The 12,182-nt window shown below is 42.9% G+C and overlaps 1 protein-coding gene across 6 annotated transcripts in view; it reads right to left on the bottom strand.

Annotated features, from left to right (window-relative positions):
- Window positions 1–11,917, bottom strand: part of sdk2a (sidekick cell adhesion molecule 2a) — a 93,665-nt gene extending 81,748 nt beyond the window's left edge. For 4 of the 6 annotated variants that reach the window (XM_042393447.1, XM_042393446.1, XM_042393449.1 and 1 more), the window contains exon 1: window positions 11,007–11,917. In XM_042393447.1, coding sequence (XP_042249381.1) covers window positions 11,007–11,163 — 157 coding nt within the window. In that variant the 5' untranslated portion in view covers window positions 11,164–11,917. The remainder of the gene's footprint in view (window positions 1–11,006) is intronic. The other 2 variants (XM_042393443.1, XM_042393444.1) reach the window with 2 other exon arrangements.
- Window positions 11,918–12,182: the final 265 nt, after the last annotated feature.

The following is a 12,182-nucleotide window of genomic DNA, read 5'->3' as shown; positions in this document are numbered from 1 at the left end:
CTGTTGATGCTGATGTTGCATTGTCTTCATCTGTTGTCCATCCTTGTGGTGTTTTTGTGTTGCTGTAGAGGAATCATCTTCGGTATCTGTCAAAGTGGCAACCCACTGTTGCTCTACTGCTAATGTAACGTTGGGGCTAAAGTCATCCACCTCTGCCGCCGAGTGTTCGGGTGTGGAGGGTCTTGCATTGGGGAACTGAGGTTAGCTTGTGGGCTTTGAAATTGCAGGGCCTGAGAGAAACTTGTATAAAGCCCCTCTCTGTCATCTTCCTTCCTCTTCATGTTTCTTTTTTTTTTTTTTTTGCACATTGCTGCACCCAAAAGCATACCGAAAAGCTGCCAGCCTACATGTCGCTGCTGCTAACATGATCTCTACTAAACTGGAAATGAAAATGAATAAAATAATATATAAACATTGAAATAAAGTTTCAGATTTTAATTTCATATTTCTAAAATATTTTAAATTATATGTTAAACATTATTTAATGTAGGCAGTTGATCTTCTTTACTCCTCTGTCAGGGCCCCCTAGTGGCAATGAGGCCCTGGGCATGTGTTCAGACTGATCTGGCCATGAGGATGGATACTGGGATAATTATTATTTCAGGGACATAACAATGAAGTATAGACAAAGGCTTTCATATATTGTTTGTGTCCAGTGAGTAAATACTATCGCGAGGTGACAAGATTGTCATTCTTAAATGCTGTAGCCTTTCTGAATGTCACACCGGGGCAGTCGTCTGTGTTTGAGTGTGTGTCTGTTTGTCTATGTGTGTGCAGATTGTTTGTCTGATCCCTGCAACATTCTCCATCTCCAGGGGCAGCGGTTCCCTCTCTCATCAACCATGCCCAGCCAATGTGACTGTCACTCCCAATCTGCACTGAGAGGGGAGCCCGTGCCTATTTTTATAAATGTATTCATATTCATTAGTCCTTAGTGTCATTCATAGCAGCAGTTCTTTAATGCCGTGCGTAACCATCAGAGGCTGGAGGAGCCAGCCTCATCTCACAAATTAATAACACAGGCAATCACCGCAAAGGTGCCTACTGTCAAACAACAATGCCTCCTGATTTCCATCAACCGTGCGCACTTCCTCATTTCCAAATCACACACACACACGCACACGCACACATACACAGACACAAAAACACTCATCAGTGGTCTCCCCTTGGGGAATCTCAGCAAAATTGCCATTGTACCAGCCTTTGAAATATGAAATCATTAATTTAAGTGAGAATTAATTACAACCTTTTTTTTTCCATTGACCCACCGCAATATTCTGCCTCATAACATCTCGGTGGCAGCCAGTTAATTGTGCAGAATAACTGGTGTGAACGTCGGGTGCTAATGAGAGCAATTAGGCACTCACGCGAGATTTAACTTCATCCACTCACTGAAAGACAGCGCACTCTGCCTTGATTGGCTTGTATGTGTCACATAAAGCACATGATGAACTAATTCTACAGAGCCAACCAGAGCACCAGAGCACCAGAGTCAAGTCTTTCTTTATGACTGACATCCGGGAAAAATCAACACTTATACTAAGGATGACAAGACTGTAAATTTTTACATATAAATATAGTTTTCTCTAGTATCATTAAGACCCATCATGTACAAATGTTTTCCTCTCTACTATAAATCCACTCTCTTATGCACTATTTTAGGCACTGTGCCTTCCAAAGTAATGGATGTTGGCTGCTTCTCACAGCCTTGCCATGTTTTTTTCATGGCCATTGTTTCTGCTCCACCCCACTTTAAATCAACAGCACAATGCATTCTCCGCCTCCGCCCCCAACCCCACTATCCCACCGTACTTCACTCTGGACAACATTAATAAAACAAGCTTTCAATGATGCAGAGTGCAACGCCACATTGAGGCTCTGAGCAGCGGTGTGATTAAAGCTTTTAAACACCGCCACCCTTTGAGTTCGCATATGTCAGCTCAGCAGTCTGTGTTTGTAAGAAGGCTGGTGGGTTACATGTTCTCTGTCATTTACAATATCTCTTTTTCTCTTCCTCGCTATTCCTCACTAATGCAGTGAGGACAAGAGAAGTGCTTTGTCCAATTTAACATATATAGCAAAAACAGGAGCTTCGACAATAAAATCAGAGCATCAAGAGCAGGGCCAACAGAGGATAATAAAAAGAGGAAGGTAGTTGCTGAAGTGATGGCATCTATTGTCCGGATCTAACATGTATACTTCTTTGTATACTGCACAAACCCAGTTGCATCCTTACAATACACTTATTCCACTGTGTTTCTTTACCTACCTACAATTCAATTTTCAGTTACAGCTTTTTTTTCTCCCTTTTTTTCTCCCTACCACAGTATTCACTGTGCATTGGAAGCATTTGAAAGACACAAGTGGATCTGCATAACAAGCACTCAAAGAACACATTTTTGATTTTTCCATTTCTCCTCACAATTCCTTCTCTATAATCTAATGACTGCGACCCCTTGAGTGATTACAGAAATGGAAATAAAGCTTTTTAATTGAATTTCATGAAATTAAACATCGGCCAGAGTAACTTCATTAAACTGATATAATCCCACTGACTCCCCCGTTTCTGCTGTACCCACAGGCAAAGAATGTCCAGCATTGCTACAATAAGATACGTGCTCAAACATTCCCTTTCACAGAACATGGAAATTATTCTTTGTAAGCTTCCCGCTACCAAATTAAAATAGCTTGACCAGCGATTTGTGCACGCTGTGAGGACTATGACACTGAAATTCATCCTCAGGCCTCTGCAACAGCAACACAAGTCAGAGCAGCTGCAGCCATCATGTGTCCACATGTAGAATCTGCTCACAAAGAGACAAGAGCAAGAGCCATCCCTGCCTTTGTTGCTGCTGTAATGCTTCCGCCTAAGTCAGGCATCACAAATCAGTTTTGAACCATCATATGTATGTCACATGTGATGTAGATCCGATTTGGCTTTAGTCTCTTAGGTAAAGCTCTGTGTCAGCCTAGAGTGTGTTCATATGTCCGCTGCTTCTCCAGTTTGGAGACGGGAGGCCAACATTGTCAAAAGTCCTCCTGGTACATTTCCCCAACAGGGGGAAGCATGGGCTTGTTTGTTTAAGTACGTCTCTCTGGCTCCGAGACAAGAGGAGACAGTGACCGAGGCATTTGGGACATGGCAGTCCCCTGCAGAATTAAACAGGCTGCTTCTCAAGCCCCAGTGACAGGAAATCTCACTCAGATCACAAAAGGCAGCACTGATTGTGTCTGACATGTGCATTCTCTTCCCTCAGATGCCATGTCTTTGTTTTGTCTGGATTACTTGTGTGTAGGCGTATGTATTTTTGTGTAGCCTATGTGTGTGTGTGTGTGTGTGTGTGTGTGTTGGAGCGGGGTTGCCTTACTCCACTCAGCCTCCTTTTCTTCTAAAATTGAAACGGTGACCTTTTTCTACATATTGCCTGTCTGTGAGAGGATGTAAGAACTAAATAGTGTGTAAAAGGGTGATTCCAAATTAAACAATTAGACTCAGAGGAGGATAACCACAGATGGCCGAGCACGCCACTGAAATACAGGGGTGAATGTATAAAAAGGCTGGCAGTGGGTGAAGTGGAAGGGTTACTGTTTGGGCTCAAACTGGGCACACTAATCCCTTTGATCCCCCCATTTTACTGTCAGCTGTTTCCTAGCTACCGTCGGATCTGCACAGAATTTAGGATTTGTGCTACTGTACACCACAGCAATCTCTACCCCACTGATGCAGCGCTCTCCTTTCTTTCCTCCATCAATACCCCACCCAGCACCCCCTCTCCCCCCCACCCTACCCGCCCCCTGCCCCCTCCACATATGCCTTCTCACAACGTCCGTAGCAATATTCATTTCTCTTTCTGTTCCCCCTTTTCTCCGCCACCTCACTGCAGTTGGCAGTAACTGTGATATGGCAGGGAGACAGGTTCAATTGGAAAGTATTTTGCACAGAGGACCATCAGAACATGACGCTTCACACTGAAAAAGCTGATTCTGATTTTGTCTATTCACATGAGACACCGTGGCTGTGCCCCACTTTCATTAGTTGTGCCGAAAACAGCTTTCAAATACTGGTTTGGTCTTTTGAGAAAGCTCCATTTAGCGATAATGAAACAATCTGCGTGCGTGTGTAGATGCATGTGTTAGAGGAAGAAAATGTGTCTGCATATTATACCCAGCACATTTTTACTGTGTGCATGTTTGTGCATCTGCTAACATGCATTAAAGCAATAAAGGCACTTTTATTGGATTCCTCTTTCAAGCTGCCTTTGAAATTAAAATAAATAGGCAAATTTATCTGCACAGGATCTCTTTTATCCTTGTCAGTATTGGTTGCTTTCAGAGGTGCAATGCACCACAGACTTCCCGCTTAACCTCTGAGGAGCTCTCCCAAACTGATCCTAAATCATTCCAGGCAGAAACACATGGCAGACTCGATTTGCGTATTGGCGGATTCATGCTTCATTGTCAAACACTGGCTCTCGGTGGCCCTGCACCTATTAATCCTGTAAGCATATAGAAGGCTGTATTGATTTTCATGTGTACTGTACACTTACATAATTTGTATCATTCAAGAAATCAAGCTCTCCGACCACCCTTATTTTTCTGGAGCCTTTTTTCATTCTGTATGTTTCGATTAAGTACTTAAGTTAAATATTACCAGTCAATTCTTTATTATGGTCAAATATGTCGTCACCCAATATGCTCTCAAGAGATGAAGTTGTATAAATAGCTCCATAACTATGACAGGGCAATAAAATGAAAAAAATAAATCTTTTTCACGAAAAATCATCAGGTGGCAGTTTGTCTTTGTTTTAAGTCTATCTCTTTACACACAGTTTGCCTTGAGAGAGAAATGCTGCCTTTCATACAGTGTTGGACAAACACTGAGGCTGAATCCCTCCATATGCTTTCAGTCTCACACCTGAAGCGCTTTCATGGCTTGAGCTGGGGGGCCATAGAGAGGGAATCCAGATGTGACATGAAGCATAGAGCAGAGGCCTGCAGTGCTACTGTCAGTTCCCATCAGCATCACACTTCTTAACTGACACTCTGCTGATGTTAGAGGCAAGGACAGTGATCAAAGATATGTGTACATTAAAGTCCTGCCATACTACGGTGACAACCACCTCTACTCTGCGTTGTACACTGGGCAGGAATTCTTTATCAGCAAACACCAAAGCCCTGCTGGACGAGATTGTAGATAGGAATTTCTTTCATTTCCATTTGTTTACACCGAAGGTGGAGTACTGTCAAAATGTGACAGTGGGGATGGTCTGATGTTGAGCTCTGTCTATCTGGGGAAGAGGGAGAAGGCAGGTGTTGGGAAACAAAAGTGATGTCAAACATGATATGGGATCCCATGTGGCCAAGAAAAGGACCATGGGGAATGAGAGTCAGCGCTGGTCCTAATCAATACTGAGCACAAGGCATTGGGATGCAGCTAGAGGCATTTTGCCAGGCCCCCTAGTGGGACTGGCAGGCCTGCTGCCAAGCACAGCCTGAGCAGAGCAGCAAACTCAGCCCTGCAGACGGAGAGTGTGGAGGCTCCTTCTTTCCAGGCAAGACCCTGCCCGTGGACAGGAAGTATGCCACAGACTGGAATACTTCCTCCCTTCACCCAGCCCTGGCAACCCACTGAACCCTGACCTCACTTCCATGTATGGTGCTTATACAAAAAAAAAATCTCTTCAAACAGCCAAATTAAAAGTTGTCAGTATCAGCTGAAAGATGCAGCTTTGATAGTCAAACAAGCAGGCAGCGAATTAGCACCCTGGAAGCAAACACAAGCATGTTCTCGTTCTGTCCTCCTCAGTTCCATATGTGGTGGGGCTTGTTGTTCAGCTGACTCTGTTATATTTCCTTTCCCATGTATCTGTATTGAGTGACACAGTAATATTGGCATGTATCCACATTATCACTTACTGCAGGGAAACTTGATGGTGGTGGTAAGGCAACATAACCAAGGGGTTGTGACTGGCTTGGTCTGAGGTCAGCAGAGGAATGGAGCAGAATGGCAAGATGTGAATTCATTCATGTGAATGTACAAAGAAAATGGATCGTTACGACCAGTTGTTTTTACTAGGAAAGAGAGAAAACACGGGCCCGCCACCCCCACCACAGTTTTTCCTCCATTTCTCTGCCTCTTTTGCCATTTTATTCACAACACAAGAATACACTCACCAGTCCCCAGGAGGGGCAAGCTGAATGAGAGCAGAGATTCAGTGCTCACATTATTCTGTAAAAAGCATTGTTTCTCACCACAGTTTTCCTTGAGTTGCCTTTGTGTTGTTTAAATGTTTACATGGAACAGCTTGGGGGCTTGAAGACAGATGTATGGTCCAAGAATACTGCCTTAGTACAATCCCTTTTTTCCCTGGATGAAAGTAATGACACCATTTTGAGGGCTCTCAAACGTCTCCTTAGAATGATGCTTTGATGAAGGAGCATGCACAACATCTTCGCTCCCTTGTCAAAATTATATCAGACAAATCAAACATATAGTTCCACTTTGCATCCTCCTCCCTTTCCAAGGTCATTCCCTCTTTCAATTTCTGTCCCAGCTCACCAGCTCAGAGCCTGTTCTTTGAGACGTTTCTTTTTTTTGCTCTTGATAGTAAAAGAGGTGCCTGCCAGTCCTGTGTCAGATTGATTAGACTTTTAGCCAGGAGAATTAATACGTGAAGAATTTGTCTGTTTCCCCCTGCAGTGCTTCTCCCCTCAGTCTCATCAGTAAACAAGGAGATGTGGGAACAAAACCACTCTCAGCTATGTGATTAAAACTGGCCTCAAAAGAAGGACTTGCTTCCTCAGTCAATGCTGCTATTATATAAAAAATCTCATTTGAGTAGCCTTTACCTTTCCCAAACTGTATTTTTCACCCAGTAAGACAAAGAAGTGCTATCTGTGGCTAAAGATTGGTTCGAAGGTTTTTCCTTACCTCATTGGTTGCATCATACCTTCGTTTCTCAAACCTATCATCAAAAAAAACAATCCAGGTTTGGGTTACTGTGTGCCTGCTTGGCCCAATAAGATTCTCAACACAAACTCACATCGTAGTAATAAGTGCTTAACACAGCACAGCGCAACCAAACTCCAGCATAGTAAGTCATCATTTCAGCCAGTTACCCTAATATGGCAGCATGACAGAGTCATGGTGGGAGATAGGACTTTTTGCCCCATGCAAATAGCCATTACCATAGCCCTTTGGGCAAATGGCAATTACTGGGCAAGGGGCGAATGCCAAAACCCTGCGGTACAAGTTAATTTGATTACATTTCCATTATGAACTATAAACACAGTTTTGCTGCTCGACTGAGCCAATTAAAGGCCTCCTGAAGCTAAGAAACGTTGACAGCATGGCAGCCCTATTGTTCTTAAACAACAGAGTAGATTGTAATCATTTTTCACCCTTAAACAGGTTTTGAAGCACTATTTTTTCTTTTCTGATACATTACCATTAAGAAAAAAAAATAAATCGTATCAGGCTTTTTCATTCATTTATTTCAAATGTTGCTGCCAGTGAGCATGGATTTTTTTTTATATATATATATATATATATAATTCAGCTGTGCTATGTTCCATCTTGGTGAATAAAGCATCCTGTGGCAACATGAATAAACATGTGTAGACAGCATTTGGCAGACAAAAAGCAGCCAACCAGCCAGACATGGGAGGCAGGCGCTGAAGACACACGAGGAGTCTGATTTGGAAGTCAGGCTGCCACTGCATTTCACCTGAGGCTGTGCAAGCGACTAGCTGGTCTTTCTGGGCACAAGCCATGTTGCGAAGAAAAACAAGCATTTAGTCCAAATTTCAGCAGACATCTGTTAGCTCTCTGGAGCAGTAAACATGTTTAATTAACTACATTTCACCAAACAGGGAGATACATATGTCATAAATATGTACTATGTGTAATTATGGCATGGTAGCTGAGAAGTTACAGCACTCCCACTCTCATGTCACTGTACCCCATATGGGACTTGTGACGCAATCAAAGTGCTTTAAGTTTAGGAAAATGCAACAATTTCATCACCTATAGGGCTCAGGATTTATTATCATGTCTAAAATCAGATGCCTGAGGCACATCTGGCATCAATGTGGGTATGTAGCTCTACTTTTGTGGAGCTAGATGCAAAACAGATAAGCTTTCTATCATTTGTGATGGAGTGTTGTATGTGTGGGTGTGTCTTCTTTGGAACTAGGAGATGTCTTTGATTCTATTAAAACTGTATTATATTTCTCGTGATGGAGTTGTGTAATTTTGTACACATTGATTTTTCTATTTTCCATGGGTGTGTTTGCATGAGCATGTGTGTTAGTGTGTCACTGATGTAGATGAATTATGATCTGGTGCCCGCATTAGAGCAGGGAGTTTTAATCACACACGGATTCAGAGTGTTTTAAACAAATGCTTTTTTGTAAGCATGGTGGATTATCATAAGATTTAAAGATTTGGAAATGGCTGACAGCTGTCAAGCTGCATAATAACGTACGTCCAGAAAATTATAGCAGCTGCCGGTTGGCAGAATGTCAATGCTGCTATCTAGATTAAAGCTCAATAGACAGGAACATAACCGCCACCAAGCACACACGCACTTTCAAAGATGCACATAACAAGATGCGCATAGAAACACAGTCTCTCACATGAACCACAGGGGTAGATTTCAGCAGCACACACTCTGAGGAGGGGTGAGGAGATACAAAAACCGCTACGAGGTGAAGAAATACAAAACCTCACATCTATTTACTTGGTATTTTGATGAGGGGGTCTAAATGAGTCTTAAAATGGCCTGCTGAGAGCAGCCTCTGGCAGGAGAAAGGTTCCCCTGTGGACTCTATCAGGTATCCTCTTGAGCACTGGAGCAGCCAGCAGTATTAAACACAGCAGGAGCTTCAGTAGGAACCTGCTGAAAAACAAGTACATACCACCTCCGGTTCCCTGGGGGCCTCATGTGCCTGTGTGTCGCCTAATTTATGACATCCTCAGAGGTCCTCTGCTCTCAGGGAATGACTACAGCTTCTCCTACTTTATGCACAGGCACAGCCGCTCCGCCAGTCATTTGCAAACACGGATGCCCCATGAGGATGAGATCTGCTTCCTACTTTAGGAGAACAAGACCTCTCTGGCTGCTGAGAGGACCGCCTGCAAAGACTGCAACTGCGTCTTCAGTAAAGAACCTAAAGCAGCAATTGTGCGCCATAGAGGAGGTCCTTCTCAATTGAAAGAGCAGGCAGACAGAGAAGTGAATCTCTCACCAATGCTAATGTGCAGCCGGGAATATTCAAGGGGGCCTGAATACCAACTGCATTGATGAGAAAGAGGTCTGTTTGGGGAGGAAAGGTAAAGCCCTGTGAAGTAACCTAGAAGCGCTCAAGAGATCCTCACAGACAAGCATGTTACCCCGAGAAAAGGATGGTAATAACAGCTACAGGAACTGTGCCCTGCATAATAAGAGACGCCTGAGACTCTTTTCAGATAAGGTTGGGAGCACTTTAGAGCAATGCGACCTGTTCAAAGACAAACAAGCAAAGGGATTATGCTGCTTTTAGCACTTTGATGCACTGAGTATTGTGATTATAAGATGTGGAGTGCATAGAAAAGCCACTTCCCATATGAATCAACTTCTAATGTGAGATTTTCTTTTTTCTCCTTCGGGACCTATTGAATTAAATGCCTCAAAGATCTGTATGTCAAATGGGCATTTTCTGTTACAGTTCTGCATGCCCCTCTGTAATAAAAACCACAACCCTGTGGTTGAATTATTAAACATAAACTTAAATTCCATTTAATGTGAATATTCATCAAGGCTGCTGATGGAATTCATAACCCAGTAAGCCCAAACGATGTACTCTGTCCATTATGAACTTACCTTCACTTCTTGTGACAACTGGCAGTTATGTTTTTCCAATGATAAAATATGGATGCAGGAAGGATTTTCTCTTGCTTTCTGTCTTTATCAAGCATCTACTGTATATCTCATGATACCTTCTCATTGGTCAAGAGGCACAGGTCATCCACTGACAGATGGCGAGTGACAAGTCATACCAATTTCACAGTAATTGTGTGATTAGTGTAGTTCATGTTCATGCCTATATCCACATATCACATTGTGCTAGACGTGAGTGAAACCACATGTGATTTATTCATTCTGCACCATGCACATTGCTTTCACACAGCCTACAAGTGAGTGTAAAAGTGGACATTAGGAAATGTAATACAGCCTTCAAATAATAACCCTGCTTGATTTTCCCATAGTCATATTCATACAAGTTAATGACTTCTGCTAGGCTATTAAGGGTTGCCTATAGGCAAGCAGAGACACAATTTGTTGTGGGGTTTCTCAGTCAGGGTCACTGGTCTTTCTACAGATTTCACTTATTTTATAATTCATGAGGACCTTGTAACAATATCTGTTAATCCCCTTTTAAAAATGCTACATTCTGTAAATTTATTAATTAAGTAGTATAAATATGAAAATATGATTTCTTTAAAGTCCCATTTTGAGACACATAACTCTTTAAAGCAACATGCTGTATTGCCGACTTTTAATGCATTCCAAATTGCTCACAATGACAAAGTGGGCGCATTTATCACAACCCGCATTTGGCACCAAGTTGTGTTATTATATTATACACATATATTATATTATAGCGCTCAGTTTTACAAAGGGCTGTGCTCCTAAAGCGTTTGGAGAATGCAAGTGGCCTTGTGATTACAGCAGGGGACATGGGGGACGTCAGATCCACAGTTTTCACACGGTGTTATTTGAGGGAAATAATTTAACAATTTCATTCAGTGTGTGACAGGCATTTTACCATAACTGATCTAAGTTTGGATGCATGACCACATCTTTTAAAGCATACATTCACGACAGTTTTTCCTTATATTTTTGCCATATATTTCATTTAAAACTACATCCCTACCACAGACTTTCTTGCGCGCTCCTCTGGTCGCATCCAACAACATTAGTAGCAACACTATGTGAACAAAAAATCTGAGTTGCGCATCTTACCTTGAGCCTGAGCGCTGAGGATACACGTCGCCGACAGCAGAATCCAACAGGAGACCCACACCTGTCCGACCTGTGCAGTCTGTCCAGCTGTAACCATGGTCCCCGGCGGCACCGTCGAGCCCCCGGTGCGTCTTCCCCGTCTCCACGCTGGGAACATGTTGCTCGGCGGCCACACACTCCCGGGAAGAGTCCTGGCTGCTGCTGGTCCTGTGCGTCAGACTGCTCCTCACTGGTGATGAGGGTGAGTGACTGGGGAGTGTGAGGAGAGCTCACTCCGTCAGAGAGCACCAGGCATGCAGACAGGCACGCGGTAGTATGAAAAGCCTGTGGACAAGTCCCGCATGAGCAAGGCGGAGTCAGTCCAATTGAATTTGCTCGGCTGTCAAGTGTGCGAGACAGAATATTGACATCATCTACTTACTGCTCCGAGTTGCCACGGAATGTATCAGAGAGTCGAGTGAAATAAAATAAAAAAAAAAAAACAAGAGATGACGAGATGGTGACTGTACAGTCTCCAAGTTCAGATGAAGACTAGATGGCAGTTTTTGCTCAAAACGAAATGTTCGTGTCATGTATCTGTCCACTGATTAAAGTCAAACGATCTTTTTTTTTTCTTCTCAAATACCTTCCCCGAAAAACTCTACTTGAGCAAGGCTGTTTAGCAAGGCCAGCTGCTTCATTTCATTACCCAGTAGCCAGCGGTAAGGTTGCACTGAGCTCCCAGGTGTGTGTAGTGTATGAAAGTGTAAATAGGTTCAGTTCACCTTCCTGTGGAGGTTAAAAAGCCTTCCTGATGCTTAAAAACACCTCTGTTGTGCTCTGAATATGGGTGGCCGCTGACTGTACATTCAAATAGTTTTTTTATGAATTGACCACATACTCTAGCAGTACGCACAACCTGAGCCAAGCAATGCCAGCCCAGGCCAAGTGCTCTGTACGCTATTGCCACCACGCGGCAGAAAGCGGTAATAAATTTGGACAACTATGATTGATTGTTGACAGATTAAACCCCCAAGAAGGGATTTCAAAACTACCTGATGACAACTAAATCTTTCCAAATAGCTGTTTTTGAATGTTTTTTGCTTCCAAGGATAAAGCAATAACTAGGTCAAAGACTAAAAGTATTTGGTATGAGCTGTGTTCTGTAAACATTTATTCTGCAATGGTCCCAGTAAA

This window comes from Thunnus maccoyii, chromosome 18, assembly GCF_910596095.1.
Source record: "Thunnus maccoyii chromosome 18, fThuMac1.1, whole genome shotgun sequence".
NCBI lineage: Eukaryota > Metazoa > Chordata > Actinopteri > Scombriformes > Scombridae > Thunnus > Thunnus maccoyii.
This window is presented reverse-complemented; position numbering and strand designations above follow the sequence as displayed.